The 26500-nt window shown below is 38.3% G+C and overlaps 1 protein-coding gene across 3 annotated transcripts in view; it reads right to left on the bottom strand.

Annotated features, from left to right (window-relative positions):
* Positions 1 to 925: 925 nt before the first annotated feature.
* EDIL3 (EGF like repeats and discoidin domains 3) overlaps positions 926 to 26500 on the bottom strand; it is a 457861-nt gene continuing 432286 nt past the window's right edge. For all 3 annotated transcript variants that reach the window (XM_061151964.1, XM_061151963.1, XM_061151962.1), the window contains one exon: positions 926 to 3879. In XM_061151964.1, coding sequence (XP_061007947.1) covers positions 3730 to 3879 — 150 coding nt within the window. In that variant the 3' untranslated portion in view covers positions 926 to 3729. The remainder of the gene's footprint in view (positions 3880 to 26500) is intronic.

Below are 26500 nucleotides of genomic sequence, written 5' to 3' on the forward strand. Positions count from 1 at the left end.
TTCAAAAGTCTCATAGTAGAAAATTTTCTGTTGAATAATTATTCTGTTATCACAGAATTTTATAAGGTATAGATGTTGAATTTCACCCTCTATAGATGTTGTCATTTTTATTGGCCTTATTGAAAAATATGTATAATTGCTTATATTTGAACACATTGGGTTTGTGAAAATTAGGCAAGCAATGGAACCCTACTGAACCATTCATATTAAAATGCAGCTAAATAGGAACATATATGGATACATAAACATATATAATAAGCTAATATATAAACTATCAGATTCACTGAAGCTCAACTAAGGAGTAATGTTTAATATCTCAAGATTTTTTTCCCCTAAATTTTTTGAATCTTAAAATATCTAAAAAGTAGGAAGTTCTCAGACTCAGTATTTACCAATGATTTTCAGAGAAGGTGAAACAGGGTTGATGAAGAATCCAAGTGTTATGATTTTCTTTAAGCAGAAGCTAGAGTTACACAGATAGATATATTAGTAGCATTTGTATGACAGCTTACTATTGACTAGATCTCTTCATTATATTCCTGAGACTCATGTACTTAAAAACAATAGAAATAACAGCAATAGCATCTGCTTACCAGTGGACAGATCAATCCTGGAACACAAGACTTTAACTATGCATGAGGCAAAAAAAAAAAAAAGACTTTGGGTTATTCGTATTCCAATAAAATTTCCACAGCTAAAAGCAGGAGAAATGCACAAATTTTAATAATTTTGGAAAGGCCAATTTGGCTGATATCAATGTACATTTGAAGACTATTATGATTTCCTTTTCCTTTTTCTGTACTTGTTTAATTTTCCCGTACAAAGAAAAAGTAAACCAGCATGTAGTTAAGAGAGTGCGTATTCACATTCAGACAATTTGTGTGTTCTTACAAATGTGTTTGATTACAACTGCTTCAATAGTATCCCAGATTTTCAAAAGTTTATTTTAACTTTGAAGACTAGACAAGGTCATACTGATTTTACAACATCCTACATGATTTAAGTATATATTACAAAGAAAAAACCCAACATTGGAATATTACACAGCTTGAAAGTTTGCAAAGGTTATTTGTATCTTACTTATTTCTGTACTTACTGACACATCAGACGCCAGCAATGAATATTATATTTCATATTTTGTTGATTAGCAAAGATGCAATCATTAGTACCCTAAGTCTTCAAAATTCACATAAACCTTTATGAAGCCATTCAGAAAGAGAAAGTCAACCCTAAAACTAGAATTAGTGATTATGATAAATGCTTTTAATAAGACAGATATACTGGAAATGTTTAAAATGATAATTTCATAGATTATAAAATTAGCATGTTATAGTTACTCATGGTGAAGGCTAGGTGATTCTTCTGTGCCTTGTGCTTATGAGGTTTTACTTGCTTTACTGTGAATTTAACAGAATAAATCTGCTTCACTTTAATGTCATTGATAGAAATTACACAAAAGCTATATACTACCTCACAATACATTTCTACAGGGAGTCCCTTTATTGTCATTAGTCTGGGGCATCGTGGGTTAAAGAGATAGCCCATGTTGATGAAAAGCATATACAGAAGAGAGAAAATGCACAAAGAAGCAAAAGCCATTTCTATGTATTTCTAATAAAAGGTAACAACATTTTAGCAAACTCTTTGAAAATATTTTTTTTTGAAAAAACTACCAATAACATAAATCATAAGAAGCAATGAATAATTCTGAGAAAGTAAATCATTGCAAAAAATTACTCATAACTTTAAAAATACACTCTGTAGAGAATCAAGAATTGTGCATAACCTACAAGGGAGGGTTCGGTGGGACAGTAAATCTTTAAAGAAATAAGGGCCATTGGCTACAGAGTAAATGTGTGTATATCTTTGAACCAAAGTATTTATTTGTGATATGATCTTACAATTTAGTAAATTAAATATAGTTACATTCCTAATTTAAAGCTATCTTAAGAGGATGTTATTGATGACATGGCAGCTTTTTTTTTTTAATATGCTAAAAACTGATCACCATTTCAGATGCTTCAAATTAACAATTTTATAATAAGAGTCTGAAGTAGAAAGCATGTAGGCATAGGACAAATATGTGGCCAGCCAGTCCTAATTTTGCTCTTCTAAAAATGCCATTATGATTGACTTTCTCTTTATAAATCTTCACTATGATTGAAGACCACTCCATATATATACATCATCAAGAAATGCTGTTAACACATGGACAGACAAGACAGTAACAGTCTAGTGGCTTTTGTTATGCAGCACAAATAATAAGGAAAAAAAAAAACCAATGTTGCACAGGACCTCAAAGCTTTGTACACATACCATACTTTCTTTTCTAGAAACCTTAATTTAAAACTCCAATAATTCTGTGTCTAAGCCTTAATAAAACAAACACTGGTAAAGCTTATAAATAAGATGCTGAGGACTTTCATGGAGGCAGTGAGAAATTTAATTTGAGAGAATGTCAATGAAACCTCCATTATCAATAACAAATCGTTATGATAATTGCTTATTTTTTTCAGGACCTTTGAAGCAAAATAAATAGAAATCAATTTTTGCCTTGAAAATGGTTGACTACTTTGCCATTAGTAAATACTTTTCTTCTCACAAATATCTACACACTGTGCTTTCCTGAGAAACCATCACCAGTTTCAAACCTCAATAAAGTTCTAGTTTCACAGGAAATGCAGAGATGAATAAAGACATGATGAGTATGCCTGGCCAAGTTATGCAGTACTATGTCAATATTTGTTTGCTAAAAAATTTTTTAAATAGACAAATAATTATTCTATTATTTTAAAGTGAAGATAAGACTATTTGTAAATACCATCAAAACAAAGATTTAAATTTTCCTTTAAAGAAACATAATGGGATTTTGTTGTTTATTTTGCGAGATGGTAGTACTGGGGCCTTTAATTAAGGAAATATTTGAAGATTACATAGTTATAGCTTCCTTCAAAAACAAACGAATAGCAGATTTAATCTACTGATATTAAATATGCTCAATCTACTGATACTTAATCCTGTTTCACATGTATATGTGTGTGTGTATATACGTGCACATATGTATATACACAAACATATTTTAGACAATAGGACAAAAGTCAACTGGGAAAAATATGAACTTATTCAGGCAGTATATAATATATAGAATATAGAATAGCACAGAAAGTAAGATCATATAATCTCTGATTAGAAATAAAAGTCAAATGAAAATTATAATATCAATTAGTACTGCATGTTACAGATTCATCTTCAAAATTCGATTACAAACACTGACAGTGTTTGGTAGGCACCGGGAAATAATTAGGATAATATAGACTCATTACAGAAGGACAAAACTTATTGCTAACATTGCAGTATTCTTTTTATAAGTTCAGTATTGATCATGAAAGCTCTAACAACTCTTGCTTTTATTTGATAACTATAAGATTGTTTTACCCTTGCTATCAAGAGTGCTACTTTCTTTGCCTAATACATTTCAACCAGTATGATTAAGAAAACAATGAAAAAACTAATTCACAGTTAATGTGATGTTGCTTAGGGAATTTAAACAATAAAAATCAAATTAAACCATTGAAAAGGCAGGCTTAGACCTCCTTAAGAAGACAGTTAGTGGCCTACCGTAATTTGAGCACTTTTCATGAAAAATCCTGTTCAGTTTCCTATAGATTTTGCAGAGTTCATTCCATGGAGATACTTAAGGAAAACAGAGAGGAGGCCTGTGACGTCTCTTCACTCTTCCTCTGTGCAGCCCAGCAGCTCCGACCTCAGTGTGATCCTCCCATACCAGGACCAAGGAAGGATCCTTATGTGCCGTGCATAGATGGGAGGATCAATGACGTTTTTCCTGTGAGTATCATTGTCAAAATTCCCCTGGAAAACCTAAGTAAAGAAGAATAGATTATTAATCATTTGGCCTTCCTTTTCTTGGGAATTATTTTTATTATTTTCTTGTTTGGATCTTTTTTTCCCCCCACGTGTGAGGTCTGATAACCATGTTTTTAAAAACACACTGCTGCTGCTTTCTTAATGATAATTTTAAAATTATCATTTGAATGGTATCATTTGAATGGGTGATGAATGAGCTTCCGAGGTGATGCTAGTGGTAAAGAACCCGCCTGCCAATGCAGAAGTCAGAGATGCAGGTTTGAACCCTAGGTGGGGAAGATCCCCTGGAGGAGGGCACAGCAACCCACTCCAGTATTCTTGCCTGCAGAATTCCATGGACAGAGGAACCTATAGGGTTACAGTCAGTCCCTAGGGTTGCGAAGAGTCAGACATGACCGAAGCAACCCGCATGCAACACAGGCAATGAGTATCTAAAGAGTTAAATAAGTTGAAAATTGGTTTTCTGAAGCAGGAATACATATTTAGCATTTTTATATGTTTTAAAAAGATCTTTTTTTTTTAATGCAACAGATATTTATTTTTTGCTTCTGGCACAGGCTGTTGGTCAGGCAGCTTGCTGAAGGTAGTCTCTTTGAAAGAGTAATTCAGAGATCCAGGCTGCTGCAAATTTTAGCTAGCATCTGAAAAATGCAGCATTCACATTCACAATGGGCAACAGGAAAGAGCTATGAGATTATGCAAGGTGTTTTAAAAAACCAAGGTATGGAAGCAGCTTAACTAATTTCTGGATACACCGCATTGACCTTAACTAATTATATGACCTCAGCCAAATTGCAAAGGATGTTGGGAAACGGAGAGGAGCACGTGGATATCTGGTGCGCATGATGGTCTCTATCACAGTGGCATTTGTTCATTTCTCACCTAGAGAACAAAATCAACCCAGTATCAAGAGAGAGAACTCCAATCAATGCTATTTTAAAATACTTGTTTTTGGTTTGCCTTCTGTATTAATTCCTAGATCCATACAATACTCTTGAGATCATTGTGACCTGTAGTGTCCTGACACAGGGCATTGCATGACTTTGTTCATCATTCTTTTGTTTCAAAGATTTTTGAACTTTGTATGTCTATTTTTCTCCCAGAAGGCTTTTATAACAGTAAACTTTGAGATGTGCTTGCTTCAGAAAGAAACAAAACAAAATTAGCCGCTGGTTGGTAGACCATGGAGTAGTGGGACGTGGCATGAATAACTGAGTTTTTCACGTGTGCTTACTTGTGCTGTGAGCACTTGGAAATGGAAAAGGAGAAGTTACAATGGACACCACAGTAGTACAAAATGTCAGCTACAAATTGGCACCATCCAAGAGCATTGCCAACGACTGAACAACGAGGGCATTTGCCATCTGCCCCTGTGGAGACTGAACCCTATGCTGCTGCAGCTGTTGTCCTTCAACACCCGCTGAGGGAGTTCAGGGAGGCACTCTGTGCTCCAGGGAATCTGGTGGGACAGGTCTTTGGATAGTTGGATATTTTCAGGAACAGATTTTATGACCCCAATCCTGGCACCTCCTCATATCTAGAAAAGCATGAAATCCCTTCATGATGACATCAGATCCTCCTGACTAGCAGAAAACCTTTTGTAAAATGACTGTTTAATGGTAGTGAACTCCCCCTTCACCAAAAACTTATAGGTTGACCTTCCCTCACTGCGTCTTTAGGGCAGTCTCTTAGAAATCTCTGAGGTGTTGCCTCCCAGGCTGCAGTCCTCTTTTTGCCCCAAAGAAAGCTTAACTTACAACTCTCAAGTTGTGCATCTTTTTTAATTGGCAGTTATGGCAACTGATGAAGTGACCCAGAGTGGACTCCCTTCACCTGAGCTCCACAAAGAACCGGAGTTTTGGTACCAGCAGTGGCACCCTGCGCCCATCTACCTCCTCGGGGAATGCAGATGAATTTGGGTGAGTCTCTACTGGTTCTCGAATCTCCTGTATTGGTTGAGATTCCGAGTTTTATTTGGTGGTGGAGCAGGTTACCTGCCCCCTGCCAGTTGGGAAGATACTGGGGCTGGGTGAAACATTCAGGGCATAGCCCCCCCAAGATCTAGACACTGAGTTGGGCTTGGTTGGAAGACACTAAGAAATTTCCACCCAGTGGAAAGGTACTGGGTGGGGGTCCCACTGAAAGATGCCAGGGGAATTACCTACCAGTGGAAAGGTACTGGGTGGGGGTCCCGCTGAAAGATACCAGGGGAATTACCCACCAGTGGAAAGGTACCCGGGGTGGGGGCTGGATTGAAAAAAATTGAGAAAAACCTGGGTCTTGGCTGAAAGATGCCGAGGTCTCTCCATTGTAGGGGACTGAGGGGTTTTGTTGAGTGGTTAGGTAAGAGGCTGTTCTGACACTTTTCCTCAAATAAACTACTTTTATAGAATTTGTCAGGATAAAAGTGAGGAGAATATACGAGAGCTTTGCTCTGAAGAAGAGTGACAATACTCCTTCAGGCAGGTTCCGGTGTTCTCAGGTGACTAAGAAATTTATCGGAGCAGTGGCTACCTAGTCCTCATCCCATGCAGTGGTCCCACAGGGCAATCCACTCATTAATTAAAATACTTGCTCACCCCAGGGTCGCACATAAGAACTGGCCATTCAGTGACCTGAGAAGCCACGGTGGTCTTAGATTGCCAGAGGCAGAATCTGAGCCATGTAAGACGGGTTGAAATGACTCTGGGGTGACTCTTGAAGGAGTTAAGCTCACAAGCAGCACACAGGCCCACTACACAATTTCCCTAGTGATTTTTATCCTTGACAAACTCAACTCAACATGGGAAACAACTCTCTCCAAAACAGAAAACAGGGGCATCAGAAAGCCCACCTCTGACTAACACTCGAGCCAGATTCATGTATAATACGTGCAGAACTCATACTTGCAAGTGCCTACTTAATTGGAGAAATTATACTAAAAGAGATCTTAACGTAAAATGGCCAAAATGGGGCTCCTTTGATATTCCATAATGGATATTTTTCATGTACAATTAGAAAAGGCCAGCCATGCTTGCTTTTATTGGTTATCCAGAAGTTTCTAAAAGAGGAAACAATAGAGTAACTTCCTTCTAGGAAACAAACAAGAAATCGCTTGAAACTATATCAGAGCTAAAAAATGGCTGCTAGCACTGACTCTGCCAAGTTGCAGGTCTAGTGGGACTGGGAAGTCACATTTGGCATTTATGCCATTTGACTTCTGGGCATCATTTTGCCTTCTGCTTTATTTAGAGTGTGACTCCCAGCTGGTAAGGTTCTGGTTTGGTTTTGTTGGTTTGGTTTGAACATACAGACATCTGGTACAAACTGCTCAAGCTAATATGGGAAGACCTTCTTCTAAGGTTCTACACTCCACCTGGGTACCCCTTGGAAAAAATGTTTTAAATGACTTGTCAACCTATAGCTATGATCCAAGGACAAGGAAAATGGCCTAAAAATATTAGATCTTTATTGACACAGGATAGGAAAATGGACTGAAGTTCCCTTATGTCCAGGAATTTCTCCTATAATCAACAGCCTGGGTCTGATCAAATTAGGACTCCCACTTCCCCATTGGGACACTCCCTGCTGGGGCTAATCTGCCCTTGTTATCAGGGCCAATTTGAGCACTATCTATCTGAATCTTGGCTATAAAACTATGACCATGGAAAAATATGATTTTTGACAGTGAATTGAAGACTTCAGAGAAAGTTTGAAGAGAAAAAAAAAAATCTCTTTAAGAATTCTTGCCCTGAGGAATTAACTCTTCTTATGCCTTGAGACCAGAGCTCTCTGGATCACTTATCTAGTAGTGCAGTCAGGTTAGTTGCTCAGTCGTGTCCGACTCTTTGCCCACCAGGCTCCTAGGTCCATGGAATTCTCCAGGCAAGAATACTGGAGTGGGTTGCCATTTCCTCCTCCACAGGATCTTCCCGGCCCAGGGATCCCATATTGCAGACAGATTATCACCTGAGTCACTAGGGAAGCCCTTATCTTATTTAAACAATCTCTAATTCTTGAAACCAAAAGAAAAAAAGGGATCAAAGCCTTTAAAAAATCTTATTACAACTGTTGTTAACAACTAGTGAGTTTTGTATTGTGATATCTGATTTATAACTAAGTTTGGAAAACAAAGCTATGAGATCTCTTTTGTGTCTATTTGGACATATGTCTGCCTATGGTCTCAGTGTGTGTCTTTGTTTTTGGATAAGATTACTGAGATTGGTTTGTAAATGAGCTCTCATTGGCCTAAAGAAAAGTAAGCACTTACAAATCAAACAATTCTAAATATAAGAGAAATTAAACCTAAATGAATCTCAGGTTCATGTGAATTGGGAAATATTCAGTATTAAATACCTGGTATTATTGTTTGTTGACCTAATATAGACATTTCTAAGAGTCATTAACATGAAGCATAATACTTTCATTATGCCTAGGTTTAATATGTTAAATATTATATCTGTTACAAGTTTGTCAGCAAGGAAAATACCTTGAGTGAGGAAACTTCTAAAAATAATGTAAATGATATTTCAGCTTTTAGATAAGCTCTTTTAAGAACAATTATGCTTTAGGAATGTCTGTCTAAAATAGTTTCTCCAGATTGAGGTAACTTGACTTTGTAAGGGTTGTGTGTAAACTAAGTGTTGGAAGTCTATTGAATAGCTAGATCATCTCAAATAAAATAAGATTTTGAAATATTTATTACTGAACACTAATTTCCTCTTACAGAGAAACTAAGGAGATTTTGGACTCTTAATGAATAATGTTGGGTGCCATTCTAAGATGTTCTCTATAAGAAAGCAAATGTTTTTAGAAATTATCACTGGTATTTATGCTTACCAATCTATAGAATGCTAATATAAAGGTCAGTTCTTGGTTGCTTAAGGAAAGTAGGATGTGTAGTTTTCAGCAAAGAAGGTATGAGGAATGAAACTGCATTTTATGAGGGAAAAGGAAGTAGGTCTGATTTACAGGTGGCTGTTTCAGAATGGGAGAACAGAGTAACTGATACAGAAAGTGATAAGATGGTTTGTGGAAAGTGGACCCTGAGAAAAGAGTTTTGTGCATGGTTAGGACTAAGTTTGGGCTTTCCTCATACCTCAGTCAGTAAAGAACCTGCCTGCAATGCAGGAGACTTGGGTTCAATTCCTGGGTCAGGAAGATCCCCTGGAGAAAGAAATAGCAACCCACTCCAGGATTCTTGCCTGGAGAACCCATTGACGAGGGAGCCTGGCGGGTTACAGTCCATGGGGTTGCAAGAGTCGGACATGACTGAGTGGCTTTCACTACTATTACTAGGACTAAGTTTAAAATAAATTCAATTAAGTTTACCTTTAAATGAATTTAAATGTAAGCTGGTATAAAAACTTGAATTTGGTTTTTCTCTCTGTTAAGGGCACACGCTTTCTTCAGAGGTTGAACTTCCTCTGATAATAGATTTAAGTTTATTTACCTCTTAAATGATCAGTTCTATATTTGCCTCAGAAATCCTTTATTGTTACTTTGACTAAGTGAATGATCTTTAATCCTATCTGACTGAGTGTTTTAAACCTTTTCGATACTTGTTGACAAAACTTCCTAAACCATTCTCATGTAGCACTTTTGAATTCTAGCTAACTTTGGGATGCTTCAGAGGGCCCCTGAAACATCCCTGAAAGAGATATTATACTAATTAGGTTCATTTTGCATGCAGAATTACATGGGAAGTATTGTCAAGTCAGTCTGTTAAAGAATCTGCCTGCAATGCAGTTGACCTGGGTTCAATCCCTGGATTGGGCAGATCCCCTGAAGAAGGGAAAGGTTACCCACTCCAGTATTCTTGCCTGGAGAATTCCCATGGACAGAGGAGCTTGGCAGGCTACATTCCACGGGGTTGCAAAGATTCAGACATGACTGAGCAACTAAGCACAGTGAGTAATAAATCTTGGGTTATATTGTATGGTAAATGTTACTAATATAGATATCCTAGAAACTATATGGAGTTCTTAAAATTCTGATATGTTTGGGTAAATGTTATCAGTCATAATTCTAGTTAGTATCACAGCACTAACCAAGTTTTGCAAAAATGCCTCCTCTTCAAGAAGCTTCTAGAAAGGACTTCTGGATAAATACAAGTTTCTGAACTGGGTAAGAAATGAAAGGATTCTAATGCAAAACCAGATGACTTCACAGAGGTTAACAAAAGGACTGAATGAACTGGCAAATATGTTTGTAACTTTCATGGTTTCTATCTGAAAAATTACTGGTTTGAGTCTGTTTTCCAGGTGTAAGAAAAACCTTCCCCTCAGACTAATTATGGCAGTACTTTTGAAAAACTATATAAACAAATTGAAACATTAATTTTTTTCTCTATCTGGCCCCTCCAGAGATTGTAAACTAAGAGTTTCCAGTAACTTTATCTGATCAGTTAGGAAGGTTATCTCACAAACAGGTACAGAAATCTCAAGGAATTTCGGAGACCTTGAGAAGGGAGGACTTCACTTAGATCTGTTAGGCAAAATCTGAGATAAGCCTTTGGCATGACTTTCCTAGCCCCGAAAGGTTTTATTTTATAAGTTCAGTGTGAGACTCTATGAAAGTTTCAGCAAAAAGTCTGTGATCAATTATGATTATAATCATATAATAAATCATATAATAAATATAAATAATCAGGCCAAGTTTATTGAGACCACACTTATTTCACAAACAAGTCTATTTGGTTATATTTGGTAAAAATGAAAGTGATTTTAGGGAGAAAAAGATATTTCAATGAATGTTAAATCCCAGTTTGTTGATGGTAGTCTGTATCAACTAAGACTCATTTCCTGAATAGTTCTTTTCTGTTAGGGTATTTTAATGTAAAATTTAATTGAATTATTAAAGAACATTCCAAGTTTATTTCTGAAGCTTAGCCCAGTAATCTATATTTGGATGAAGATCAGATGCCTCATGAACTGCAACCAAGACTGGAAAAAGGCATAACTTAAGAAACTATCTCCAATGTAGACAGAAAGACCTTTTTATCAGGTACTCTTTTAACCATCTCATGCACAATGAAACTGAAGGGAAACTGACTCTTGGATTAACTCCTACTTCCAAAGACCCCTACACTGGACTGGTCTATTGAGAGGCCTGCTAACCTCCAACTCACCTTAAAAGGATGCTCAGAGGAACCTGAACTATACTGGGATGAGAAGAAAACGACATCAGAGGTAGACAGCTTGCCCAAGATGCTGGACCTGATTTGTATGATCATTTATAATGTGTTTTTTTTTTTTTTTAATTTCTTGGACTTTTGCATATCCATCAAATGTTTTCTATCACAGACACGATTCTATGCTAGTCTACAACTCAATCCAGTTGTTGGGTTGTGGCCAGTTTCCTGTGTCTAGAACTTCTGGGTTGCCTTGGTAGATTTCTCCCCTCCAGGGTTCTAATTGGATACCCACCAGGAAATTTACTTTAGAAGAGAGTTTAGTCCTTTTCTGTCTATTCATGATATTACTAGATGGGATCCTCTCACCGGGTCGATTAATAATACCTGCTCTGACCCTGGCCATTTATTTTTCTCTTAGGGTCATTCAAACTCAATCAGAGTGATGAGCTAAGTCTCAATCAAAGCACTTGTAACTTCTTGTCTAGTAAAAGGAAAACTCCCACAATCATGGGATGGATCTATACAGTTGACACTAGGCTATCATCATTTAAGTTTGAAAGCTCCTCGATGTTGGGAACAATTAAGTCATACAAAGAATGATCAACCTAGTACTATTATGAAACTAGGCTGGGTACTTTATGAACTATGCCTATTACCCCCCCTTAGAGAGACAGTGATATGGAACTCAGTGGATTTGTGGGGTGGTTCAGACGGTAAAGAGTCTGCCTGCAAGGCAGGAGACCTGGGTTCAATCCCTGGGTCGAGAAGATCCCCTGGAGAGGGAAATGGCAACCTACTCCACGGACAGAGGAGCCTGGTGGGCTACAATCCATGGGGTCACAAGGAGTTGGACACGACTGAGTGACTAACACACATAGCTGGGTACTTTATGAACTATGCCTATTATTACCCTTAGAGTGATTAGTACCACAGATCCACTGAGTTCCAATTTATGGCCTTGGTATCTACAGAGATGGATACGAAGGTGTAACCTGGGAGTCCCATGAAGTTAAGGTTATACACGTTAACAAATTAGACGTAACCCCAACCAATCTACCATTGGTATGAATCTAATGGATCAAAAGATTTGTATTCTACTGATATGACCATTTAGCAGCTTTTTTTTTTTTTTAATGTGTGTGTACCTTCAATGAGATTGGAGGATGTAATTGGCCATATTGAGGCAAGCCTTAATAACTTTCACTCAATAAGCTTTAAATGATGATAACCAGGCTACTAGCCTATTGAACTCTGAGGTCTCCATAATGAGAAAGGCAGTGCTACGAAACTGCATGGCCCTTGACATCCTTTTAGCACCTCAGGGGGGCACCTGTGCCACAATTCAAACTGAATGTTGTGTTTTCATACCCGATGAATCCTTTAATGTAACACATTTGATGAACCATATGAAAAATCAGATTTCTGCCATAAGTGACCATTTCCCTGGTCTTGATCTTAAAAAAAAATAAACTGCTTTGGTGTGGGAGGATCATGGCTGAAATATTTACAATTCCACTAGTGTTATTAATTTGTATTTTGCCTGTTTTATAAGATTATTGTCTTGTATTACCCAGTGTGTGACTGAGCCTCCAACAAAAAAATAATGATGACTAGACTTAAAGCAGTTAATCAAATGTATACCTTGATATGTGATCAATGATTGTAACTCTAGATATGGGAAGATGCAATGAAAGGGAATATTTTCCTAGACCATAACTAGAAGACAGGTGTCCAGAGATCTTTAACTATTAAGACTTAGTCCAGTAATAGCACATTGAGCAGCCTATCGGCAAAAACTTTCTTCAGAACTGGGAATGAGCTGTTCTGGCAACATGGGACAAGATGGTCATGAAATGCCTCCCCAAATGTGGTTGAATTTATGACCACAAGGGGGCCCTGTCAACTACAAATTTGCACTTGCCAAGAACACTGCCAACGACTGAACAAGGGCATTTGCTATCTGCCTCTGTGGAGATTGAACCCTGTGCCGCTGACCTGCAACACCCGCTGAGGGAGTTCAGGGTGGCGTGAGGCACCCTGTGCTCCAGGGAATCTGGTGGGACAGGTCTTTGGATAGTTGGATATTTTCAGGAACAGATTTTATGACCCCAGTCCTTGCATTGATGCTTTTGAACTGTGGTATTGGAGAAGACTCTTGAGAGTCCCTTGGACTGCAAGCATATCCAACCAGTCCATCTTAAAGAAATCAGTCCTGAATATTCATTGGAAGGACTGATGTTGAAGCTGAAACTCCAATACTTTGACCACCTGATGTGAAGAGCTGACTCACTGGAAGAGACCCTGATGCTGGGAAAGATGAAGGCAGGAGGAGAAGGGGATGACAGAGGATGAGATGGTTGGATGGCATCACCGACTCGATGGATATGAGTTTGAGCAAGCTCCAGGAGCTGGTGATAGACAGGAAAGCCTGGTGTGCTGCAGTCCATGGGGTTGCAGAGTCAGACACAACTGCATGACTGAACTGAACTGAATCCTTGCATCTCCTCATATCTAGAAAAACACTAAATCCCTTCATGATGACATCAGATCCTCATGACTGACTAGCAGAAAACCTTTTGTAAAATGAGTGCTTAATGGTATCTACTCCTCCTTCACCAGAACCTTATATATTGCATCTTTGGAACAGTTTCTCAGAACTGAGGTGCTGCCTCCCAGGACTCAGTCCTCATTTTGTCCCCAAAAAATCTTATCTTGAAACTCTCAAGTTGTGCATCTTCTTTAGTCAACAAAAGGATCTTAAGAGACTATAAGCAACTATATGCCAACCAAATGGACATTCTGGAATAAATGGATAAATTCTTAGAAAGGTATAATCTCCTGGAACTGAACCAGGAAGAAATAGAAATATACACAAAGTAATCACAAATACCAAAATTGAAACTGGGATTAAAAAACTCCCAACAAAAAGTTCCACAACCAGTTCCACAGGCAAATTCTATCAAATATTTAGAGAAGAGTTAAAGCTAGCTTTACTGAAACTATTCCAAAAAATTGCAGAGGAAAGAACACTCCCAAATGCATTCTATGAGGCTACTATCACCCTGATACCAATCAAAGGATACCAACAAAAAAAGGACATTACAGGTCAATATCACTGATAAACATAGACGCAAAAATCCTCAATAAATACTAGCAAACCAAACCACCATGATCAAGTGGGATTTATCCAGGGATGCACCAATTCAATATATGCAAATTAATCGATGTGATACACCACACTGACAAATTGAAGAATAAAAATCATGTGATCACCTAAATAGATGCAAAAAAAGCTTTTGACAAACTTTAACACCCATTTATGATAAAAACTCTCTACAAAGTAGGTATAGAGCAAACATACCTAAACATAATAAAGGGCATTAAAAGGGCACAAAAAATTTCAAACTTAATAGGGTAAAGGTGAAAACATTTCCTCTAAGGTCAAGAAGAAGAATAGGATGTCCACTCTTTATTATATATAGCTCTGGAAGCCCTAGCCATGGCACAGAGAAAAAAAGAAATGAAGGAATCCAAATTGAAAAAGGAATAAAACTGTTTGTTTCTGAAGTCACTGGAGATGACATGCTACTATACACAGAGAATCCTAAAGATGCTACCAGAAAGCTACTAGATCTCATCAATAAATAAAGTTACAGGACACACAAAAATCTGATGCATTTCTATACACCAACAATCAAAAGTCATAAAGAAAAATTAAGGAAACATTTACCATTGCAACAAAAAGAAAAAAATACCTATGAAGAAATCTGCCCAAGGAGACAAAAGGCCTGTACGACACTGATGAAAGAAATAAAAGATGACGGAAACAGATGGAAAGATAAACCATGTTCTTGGATTGGAAGAATCAGTAGTGTCAAAGTGGCTACACTACCCTAAGTAATCTATAGATTCAATGCAATCCATATCAAATTACCAATGTCATTTTTGGCAAAACTAGGTCAAACATTTTTAAATTTGTATGGAGACACATAAGACCCTGAATTGCCAAAGCAATCTTGAGGAAGAAAAATGAAGCTGGAGGAATCAGGCTCCCTGACTTCAGACTATGCTGCACAGGAACAGTAATCAAAACAGTATGATATTGGCATAAAAAAAGGAATATAGATCAGTGGAATAGGATAGAAAGTTGAGAAATAAGCCCTCACATCTGTGGTCACTTAAACTATAAAGAAAGAGAGAAGAGTATACAATGGAGAAAAAATAATCTCTTTATAAATGGTGCTGGGAGAACTAGACAGCTACATGTTAAAAAATGAAATTAGAGCATTCTTTAACACCATACACAAAAATGAACTCAAAATGGATTAAAGCCCTCAATGTAAGACTGGACAGGTACTATAAAACCCTAAGAAAACATAGGCAATATCTTTTTTTTTCTAGAGTAACAGAAATAAAAAGACCCTCATTAACTCAAAACTTTTTGCACATCAAAGAAACCATAAACAAAATGAAAATAGAATAGGAAAAATATTTGCAAATCAGGGAACAGAAAAGAGATATATATTAATCTCAAAAAATAATAAAGAGCCCATGAAACTATGTCAAAAAAACAACCCAAACAAAAAGTGGGAAGAAGACCTGACAGACATTTCTATAAAAGAGATATACAGATGGCGAGGAGGCACATGGAAAGATGCTCAACATTGCTAACGGTTGGGGAAATGCAAATTAAATCTACACTGGGATACCAGCACTCAGTATGGCCTTCATCACAATGTCTGCAAACTCTAAAGGCTGGAAAGGGTGGCAAGAAAAGGGAATCCTCTACACTATTGGTGGGAATGTAAATTGGTATAGGTACTATGGAGAACATTATGGAGGTTCCTTAAAAAAAAAAAAAACACTGAGGCGCCCTATAATCCAGCAATCCCACTCCTGGGCATATCCAGAGGAAACCATGATTTGAAAGGATACATGTACCCCAGTGTTAATTGCAGCATGGTTTACGGCAACCCGCTTCAGTATTCTTGCCTGGAAAATTCCATGGACAGAGGAGCTGGTAGGCTACAGTCCATGAGGTCGCAAAGAGTCGGACATGACTGAACGACTTCACTTTACAATTGCCAAGACAAGGAAGCAATCTAAATATTCACTGATAGACAAATGGATAAAGGAGAGGTGGTACATATATACAACAGAATATTACTCAGCCACTAAAGAATGAAATCTTGTCATTTGAAGCAACATGGTTGGACTTGGGGATTACCAAACTAAGTGAAGTAAGTCAGACAAATATTATATATCACTTATATACGGATTTCTAAAAAAAATGCTAACAAATGAACTTATTTAGAAAACAGATTCAAAGAATTAAAGAATGAACCTATGGTTACTAGGGGGTAGGGTAGTCAGGAGGTACACATTGGGAGATTTGGATTGACATATATATGCTGCTATATTTAAAACTGATCACCAATAAGGTCATACTGTATAGCACAAGGAATTCTGCTCAATATACTATAATAACCTAAGTGAAACAATAACTTGAAGAAGGATAGATACATTTATATGTATTTATATGTACAATGGAATCACTTTTCCATACACCCAAAATAACACAGCACTGTTAATCAACTGTACTCCAATATAGTTGGAGTTGCTAATAAACTATACTCCAGTACCAACAAAGCCAGTGGAGGTGATGGAATTCCAGCTGAGCTATTTCAGCTCCTAAAAGATGATGCTGTTAAAGGGCTGCACTCAACTGACTGGTTCCAAATTGGGAAAGGAGTACATCAAGGCTGTATGTTGTCACCCTGCTTATTTAACTTAGATGCAGAGTACATCATGCGAAACGCTGGTTTGGATGAAGCACAAGCTGAAATAGAGATTGCTGGGAGAAATAACAATAACCTCAGATATGCAGCAATCAAAGAGAAACAAACGAGCTTCTTGATGAAAGTGAAAGAGGAGAGTGAAAAAGCTCTTTGTGTCACCAGAGAGATTCCTTAATCCCCTGTACCTCAGTTTCTTCATGCAAAGATGGGTACAGTAAAGGACAGAAATGGTAGGGATCTAACAGAATCAGAAGATATTAAGAAGAGGTGCCAAGAATACACAGAAGAACTATACAAAAAAGATCTTCATGACCCAGATAGCCACGATATTGAGATCACTCACTTAGCCAGACATCCTGAAGAATGAAGTCAAGTGGGTCGTAGGAAGCATCACTACGAACAAAGCTAGTGGAGGTGATGGAGTTCCAAATTTGAGCTATTTCAAATCCTAAAAGATGATGCTGTGAAAGTGCTGCACTCGATATGCCAGCAACTTTGGAAAGCTCAGCAGTGGTCCACAGCACTGGAAATGGTCAGTTTTCATTCCAATGCCAAAGAAAGTTTAAACTACCACACAATTGCACTTGTCTCCCATGCTAGCAAAGCAATGCTCAAAATTCTCCAAGCAAGGCTTCAACAGTACGTGATCTGAAAACTTCCAGATATTCAAGCTGGATTTAGAGAAGGCAGAGGAACCAGAGATCAAATTGCTAACATCTGTTGGATTATAGAAAAAGTAAGGGAATTCGGGAAAAACATCTACCTCTGTTTCACTGACTACGCTAAAGCCTTTAACTGTGTGGATCATAAACTATGGAAAACTCTTAAAAAGACTGGAGTTCCAGACCATCTTACCTGCCTTCTGAGAAACCTGTATGCAGGTCAACAGGCAACAGTTAGAACCAGACGTGGAACAACAGACTGGTTCCAAATTGGGAAAGGAGTACGTCAAGGCTGTATATTGTCTCCCTGCTTATTGAACTTCTATGCAGAGTACATCATACGAAATGCCAGGATGAAGATAGTTGGGAGGAATATAAAAAATCTCAGATATGCAGATGACACTGCTCTAATACAGAAAGCGAAGAGAAACTAAAGAGCCTCTTAATGAAAGAGAAAGAGGAGAGTGAAAAAGTTGGCTTAAAATTCAACATTCAAAAAACTATGATCCAGGCATCTAGTCCCATCACTTAATGGCAAACAGCAGGGGAAAAAAGTGGAAACAGTGACAGGTTTTATTTTCTGGGGCTCCAAAATCACTGTGCATAGTGACTGCAGTCATGAAATTAAAAGATGCTTGCTCCTTGTAAGAGAAACTATGACAAACCTAGACAGCATATTAAAAAGCAGAGTCATCACTTTGCCCACAAAGGTCTGTATAGTCAAAGCTATGGTTTTTCCAGGAGTCATGAATGGGTATAAGACTGGACCATAAAGAAGGCGGAGCACCAAAGATCTGACGCTTTTGAATTGTGTTGCTTGAGAAGACTCTTAAGTATTCCTTGGACAGCAAAGAGATCAAACCAATAAATCCTAAAGGAGATCAACCCTGAATATTCACTGGAAGGACTGATGCTGAAGCTCCAATACTTTGGCCACGTGATGTGAAGAGCTGACTCATTGGAAAAGATCCTATTGCTGGGAAAGACTGAGAGCAGGAGGAGGAGGAGCCAACAGAAGATGAGATGACTGGATGATATCACCGACTCAAAGGACATGAGTCTGAACAAACTTTGGGAGACTGTGGTGGACAGGAAAGTCTGGAATGCTGCAGTCCATGGGGTCACAAAGAGGCACACACAACTTTGTGATTGAACAACAACAGTACTCCAATATCAAATAAAATTTAAAACTGCAGTTAATAAATGTAAGCATATAAAACATTGAGGGAAAAAAAAGTAAAAGAAAGTTCCAGAGAATAGCAAGGAGAGATAAGAAGGCCTTCTTAAATGAATAATGCAAAGAGATAGAGGAAAACAATGGAATGGGAAAGTCCAGAGAGCTCTTCAAAAAAATTGGAGATATCAAGGGAATATTTCATGCAAAGATGGGGATGATAAATGACAGAAATGGTAAGGACCCAACAAGAGAATAAGAATAGGTGGCAAGAATACATGGAGGAACTATACAAGAAAGCTCTTAATGACCCCGATAATCACCATGGTGTGGTCACATACCTAAAGCCAGATATCCTGGAATGTGAAGTCAGGTGGGCCTTAGGAAGCATTGCTATGAACAAAGCTAGTGAAGCGATGGAATTCCAGCTGAGCTTTTTAAAGTTCTAAAAGATGATGCTGTGAAAGTGCTGCACTCAATATGCCAGCAAATATGGAAAACACAGCAGTGGCCACAGGACTGGAAAAGGTCAATTTTAATTTCAATCCCAAAGAAGGGCAATGCCAAGGAATGTTCAAAATACCATAAAATTGTGCTCATTTGATATGCTAGTAAGGTTATGTTCAAAATCCTTCAAGCTAGCTTTCAGGAGTACGTAAACTGATAACTTCCAGATATACAAGTGGGGTTTAAAGAAGGCAGAGCAATCAGAGATCAAATTGCCAACATTTGTTGGATCATGGAGAAAGCAAGGGAGTTGCAGAAAAACGTCTGCTTCACTGACTATGCGAAAGGCTTTGACTGTGTGGATCATGACAAACTGTGGAAAATTCTTAAAGAGATGGGAATAACAGACCATCTTACCTGTCTCCTGAGAAACTTGTATGTGGGTCAGGAAGCAACAGTTAGAACTGAACAGTGAATGATGGAATGGTTCAAAATTGGGAAAGGAGTACATCAAAGCTGTATATTGTTACCTTGCTAATTTAATTTCTATGCAAATTACATCATGCCAAATGCAAGATGGATGAATCACAGGCTGGGATCACGATTACTGGGAAAAATCAACAACCTCAGATATGTGGAGGAAACCACCCTAATGGCATAAAGTGAAGAGGAACTAGGGAGTCTCTTGATGAAGGTGAAAGAGGAAAGTGAAAAGCTGGCTAGAAACTCAACATTCAAAAAGCTGAGATCATGACATCCAGTCCCATTGCTTCATGGCAAATATATGGGGATAAGTGGAAGTAGTGACAGATTTTATTTTTTTGTTCTCCAAAATCACTGTGGACAGTGACTGCAGTCATGAAATTAAAAAACGCTTGCTCCTTGAAAGGAAAGTTATGACCAACCAAGACAGAGTATTAAAAAGCAGAGACATCACTTTGCCCACAAAGTTGCTGGTGCAGTCTATGGGGTTGCAAAGAGTTGGACATGACTTAGCAACTGAACAGTAAGAGCAAATAAGGCATGGGAAAATAAAAAAGAAACAACAAAACCAAAACATTGAGATCCTGATAGGAATGGCATTATAAATACATTAATGTCTCTAAAAGTAATTTATAATATTTAATTTCACTTGAATATTTTACCATGTTTAACCTATATATTATGAACATTTATTATTAAAGTAATTTCTAACCATTGTATATTTACATTTTTGTCCTAATTCAACGAGGGTAGTGATAGTCACTTCAAAATTTTCTCTTTTAACTTCATGAGGTTTCTTACAATTAGAAGATAATTTTTAACTTGTTAGAGATCAAAAGATGACTACATAGCCAATGAAAGACTTGAAAATAAAAGTCCCCAAAGAAAAAAAAAAGAAAAGAAATTCCATTATCTCTTGCCAGAGTATTTACCCCATATCTTTTAACAATTATGAAATTAAAGGGAATGTTTTAAAAATGGCCTTCTCCAGTTGGTTCAGTCTCACATAGTCACAAAAAATCCCCTGGAAAGAGGAAAATAAAGACATTCTTCTTGATAGCACTAGAGAGTGTGACACTGTTTAATAGACACAACAGACAAGGTGGCATAATCTTTTTGCTGGTTCCATGAAAAGATTATGTGCCTCTGACAGTGAATACAAAGTGCCATCCCCATCTTGCAGGGGAATAACTTTTCAATGCAACACAAACGATATCTCAAAGGCTGTTTTTGAATAAATATTTGCTGAAGAAAGGAATACTGAACTGTGCCAAGTCTAGAATTCTGCATTCTGACATATCTGAATCCATGTTATTTTAGTACCGATTTTATCCTCAGCAATGTTCTGGCTTACACAGACTAAAAAGAAGCTAGTTTTGGACTGAAATGTGTTACTAAATAGCAATGTCTCTGTTAGCGAAAGTTCACATGTATAGGATATACCACACAAACACGCACCAAAAAATCTTGAGAAATATCATTGTAACAGCAGAAAATAAGAGTACATTCTGTGGTTTCCTGACTTTCTCTCTGACATATGGTGTTGGGATCAAATGCTTCACTGAGACTGTGGTGTTACAATTTAATAGAAATTCCAAAATCCAATTTCGTAGCCCTGCTAGTAAACTTAATGCATATCTTTGGAATAATAGAGTTTAAATTCATTAACTTTCATTGCAAGATCTGCAATAGTCCAAAATATAGTGTTATACCATTTCTTGGGAAGGAAATACAGGAAGAAATAATTTTCTTTTAAATTGCTGGTTTTCAGCACAAGTTTCAATAAGGAACTAGCAATCCAAAGCAGTAGTTGAATTATTAGTTTTACTTATCTCTTTACACATAATAAAGAACACCTAGAGGGAACCTACAGCAACTCTGAAACTGCATACAGCTATGATATTTCTAATTTAATATGTGAAAGTTATGGACACTTGAATGCCCATTAAAAAATTTCATAAAACAGGATAATTAAAAAACCAAAATGCCCACCAAAAAACCGCCTATATCTGTATTGTTAGTCCCTCAGTGGTGTCTGATTCTTTGCGACCCTGTGGACGGTAGCCTGCCAGGCTCCTCTGTCCATAGAATTCTCCAGGCAAGAATACTGGAGTGGGTAGCCATTCCCTTCTCCAGGGGATCGTCCCCACCCAGGGATCAAACCCTTGGACTCCCACATTGCAGGTAGATTCTTTACAATCTGAGCCACCAGGAAAAACCAAGATCTAAAAGTACTAACAGTATTCTTTTGCTTTCAGAGTTCTCTCAGTGATGATACAGCACAGAATACAAGGCACACATTTGCAAATTCTAGCAGGCCATCTTGTGCTTGCTGGGCAAACATGTGGCACATGTGCTGTTTTCTTGTCTCAAGCACAAGGAAGATCCTGCTAAATAATGCTATTTCAGTGCATTACCTGGCAAAGGAATGCAAACTCAGTATTTTCAGTTAGCTATAAGTTTTTAGATAGAGTATGCACCTATTTACAATAGCCACGACATGGAAGCATTCAATCTGAACGTCCATTGACAGAGGAATGGCTAAAGATAATGTGTGTGTGTATAGACACACACACACATATGATGGCTACCCACTCTAATATTCTTCTCCAGGCCAGAATATTGGAGTGGGTAGCCTTTCCCTTCTCCAGGGAATCTTCCCAACCCAGGGATCGAACCCAGGTCTCTCACATTACAGGTGGATTCTTTACCAGCTAAGCCACAAAAGAAGCCTGTCAAGGAGTACGTGAAGACTGTGTATTGTCACCCTGCTTATTTAACTTATATGCAGAGACCATCATGCGAAATGCAGGGATGGATGAAGCACAAGCAGGAATCAAGATTGCTGGGAGAAATATCAATAACCTCAGATATGCATATGACCCCACACTTACGGCAGAAAGTGAAGAGGAACTAAAGAGCCTCTTGATGACAGTGAAAGAGGAGAGTGAAAAAGTTGGCTTAAAACTCAACATTCAGAAAACTAAGATCATGGCATCTGGTCCCATTACTTCATGGCAAATAGATGAGGAAACATGGAAACAGTGACTGACTTTATTTTTTGGGCTCCAAAACCACTGCAGATGGTGACTGCAGCCATGAAATTAAAAGACGCTTGCTCCTTGGAAGAAAAGCTATGACCAACCTAGACAGCATATTAAAAAGCAGGACATTATTGCCAACAAAGGTTCATCTACTCAAAGCTATGGTTTTTCCAGTAGTCATGTATGGATGTGAGATTTGGACTATAAAGAAGGCTGAGCACTGAAGAATTGTTGCTTTTGAGCTGTGGTGTTGGAGAAAACTCTTGAGAGTCCCTTGGACTGCAAGGAGATCCAACCAGTCAATCCTAAAGGAGATCAGTCCTGAATATTCATTGGAAGGACTGATGTTGAAGCTGAAACTCCAATACTTTGACCACCTGATGTGATGAACTGACTATTAGAAAAGACCCTGATGCTGGGCAAGATTGAAGGCGTGAGGAGAAGGGGACGACAGAGGAAGAGATGGCTGGATGGCATCACCGACTCGATGGACATGAGTTTGGGTAAGGTACAGGAGTTGGTGACAGGCAGGGAAGCTTGGTGTGCAGCAATCCATGGGGTCACAAAAAGTTGGACATGACTGAATGACTGAACTGAGAGATTGTTATACTATGTAAACTAGGCACAAAGCCAAATATAATATGATATCACTCATATGTGGAATCTAAAAAGTGGTAAAGTGAACTTATTTTCAAAACATAAACAGACTCACAGACTTTGAAAACAAGCTTAAGCTTACCAAAGGGGAATGAGGAGGGGGGGATAAAATTAGGAGTTTGGGATTAACAGATACACACTACTGTATATAAAATAACCAATAAGGACCTACCATCCATCACTGAGTACTACATTCACTCTCTTGTAATAATTTATAAGGGAAAAGCATCTGAAAAAAAATTATGTATACGTATAAAGAAAGTCAGATGGTAACCCACTCCAGTTTTCTTGCCTGGAGACTCACCCTGAACAGAGGAGCCTGGAGGGCTACAGGCCGTAGGATTGCAAAGAGTTGGACACAACTGAAAAGACTTAGTGCACACAGAACTGAATCACTCTGCTGTACACCTAACTAACACAACATTGTAAATCAATTATACTTCAAGTTTTAAACACTGAATATGAGTAGGCACACGTTTCAGGTTTAGGAGAGGGCTTAACTAATTAGCTGGTAATAAGTTTGCTGAGATACTCAAACATGATGTGCTTAGGAGTCTATTAGGTTTTCCCAACACTTGGGGCCTGGAGATAAAGGCACTCAAGGTGCTTGGGAGAGGCTTCCACAATTACAAACCAAGAGAAGATAAAAAAAAATAATAATAAAAAAAAAAAAAGAAAGAAAGAAAGAAAGAAAATAATGAAACTGCTCCAGTGTGACTGAAGTCTTGGATTTGGTTTTCTTCTGTCAACTCTCCTGTGATACTAGATAAAATTCAAATCGGATTCTAGTGGGGATTCAAATCTCAACACAGAGAGACTATCAGATAAAATAAAACAAATGTTGCTAGAAGCAACATTCTTTGTAAGATAAGACTTGTCATTCTTTGGTAGGGAAAATGGTGTGTTTAGGCCAGGGTTGTTGGTGGTTAGTCACTAAGTTGTGTCAGGAATCTTTTGTGACCCCATGGACTACAGCCCACCAGTCTCCTCTGTCCGTGAGATTTTCCAGGCAAGAATAATATTGTGTGTTGCAATTTCCTCCCCTGGGATCTTTTTGACCCAGGGATCGAACCCGTGTCTCTTGCATTGGCAGGTGAATTCTTTACCACTGAGCTACCAGGAAAGTCCCTTAGGGCAGAGCAGCTGTCTTGGGTAGGAAGCTGCCAAGCAGCACAGATTAAGGCAAGGTTATCCTCCTACCAGTCAGAGAGCCGAGGCACATCTCAGCTTCTCTCGGCAGTCATGTGCTATGATTCTGCCTCTCACAAATACCATGGATTCCTCTGGGGATTTCCTTCACATACTACTTATTTACTAAGTCATCGGGTTTGTAAAGATGTACTTTTTGTCTTAAACTTAACTCATTAAAAGTTTTAAAGAGATTCTCATTGTCCTAACCTTTTGGAATTTACATTCACATCATCCAAATAGCAAGTGGTTTTAAGCATTTTTCTATAGCGTCCCTGAGCTCTTCAAGGCTAACAGGTCAGCCTTTTAGCAAGGTCTCCAGTGACTATCATTTTATCCCTGCCGGCCTTCTGGTTATCCCCTGCTAGGTGCCTTTATTTCTCTTCTGAAATGCAGAGACTAGAACCATATTTGGGATTCCAGATATTTTGGAAATAAAAGGGCTGAATCAAGTTTTCTCAGGTTTCCTCTATTGTTTGCATTTGCCTTGTTAACGGTGTCAAACATAGCCTTGACTTGATTGAGTATACCTCTATGGTGATCGGATGTCTTTAAAGGAGAAAGGGTAAAGATAAAAACCCATTTCCCTATGGCAGCATGTGTTGTGTGCATACTGGGGGCAGGGGTGCAAAGACGAATCATTCTTTTCTTAGCATGTATGCGTGCTAACTTGCTTCAGTCATGTCTGACTCTTTGCAACCCTACAGACTGTAGCTCACCAGGCTCCTCTGTCCATGGGATCCTCCAGGCAAGAATAATGGAGTGGGTAGCCATGTCCTTCTCCAGGGGATCTTCCAGACCCAGGGATTGAACCTACTGCTCTTGCATGACAGGCGGGTTCTCTGCTACTAGCGCCACCTGGGAAATCCTTACTTAGCATACCCATCCCATATTTCAATTATTTGTCCTTTCATCCAAAATGCATAAAAAGAAGTTGGAAAAAAACTGTCTTTTCCATCTCCGATCCCTGAGACAGACCGTCTTTATGGAATTCTATCCATACAATGAGAGATTCTGAGACTTGGAAGAGAGGGCATAGATATGCTAGTGCCAACTTCCTTCTCTAACATTTCCAATTTGGAACTTTCAGCTTATCTGTGAAAACCCTCAGTATAATACAGGAGCCAGCCCCTCCCATCAGGAAGCTTGCAAAGCCTGTTATCCTCATCCATCTGAAGGCAGACAGATTGAAAACCACAATCACAGAAAACTAACAAAAATGATCACAGTCATCACAGCTTTGCATAATTTAATGAAACTACGAGCCATACTGTGTAGGGCCACCCAAGACAGACGGGTCATGGTGGAGAGTTTTGACAAAACGTGGTCCAGTGGAGAAGGGAATGGCAAACTACTTCAGCATTCTTGCCTTGAGAACCCAATGAACAGTATGAAAAGGCAAAAAGATATAACACTGAAAGATGAACCATCCAGGTCAGTAGGTATCCAATATGCTACTGGAGAAGAGTGGAGAAAGAGCTGCAGAAGGAATGAAGAAACTGAGCTGAAGTGCAAAGTATGCCCAGCTGTGGATATATCTGGAGGCGGAAGTAAACTGATGCCATAAAGAATAGCACTGCATGGGAACATGGAATGTTAGGTCCATGAGTCAAGAAAAATTGGAAGTGGTCAAGCAGGAGACATCAAGAGTGAACGTTGACATTTTAGGAACCAGCGAAGTAAAATGGATGGGAATGGGCAAATTTAATTCAGATGACCATTGTATCTACTAGTGTGGGCAAGAATCCCTTAGAAGAAATGGAGTAGCCCTCATAGTCAACAAAAGAGTCCAAAATGCAGTACTTGGGTGCAATCTCAAAAATGACAGAATGATCTTGGTTCCTTTCCAAGGCAAGCCATTCAGTATCACAGTAATCCAAGTCTATGCCCCAACCACTGATGCCAAAGAAGCTGAAGTTGAATGGTTCTATGAAGACCTGTAGGACCCTCTAGAACTAACACCAAAAAAAATGTCCTTTTCATCATAGAGTACTGGAATGCAAAAGTGGGAAGTGAAGAGATACCTGAAGTAACAGGCAAATTTGGCC

Source organism: Dama dama, chromosome 9 (genome assembly GCF_033118175.1).
Source record: "Dama dama isolate Ldn47 chromosome 9, ASM3311817v1, whole genome shotgun sequence".
NCBI classification, from domain to species: domain Eukaryota; kingdom Metazoa; phylum Chordata; class Mammalia; order Artiodactyla; family Cervidae; genus Dama; species Dama dama.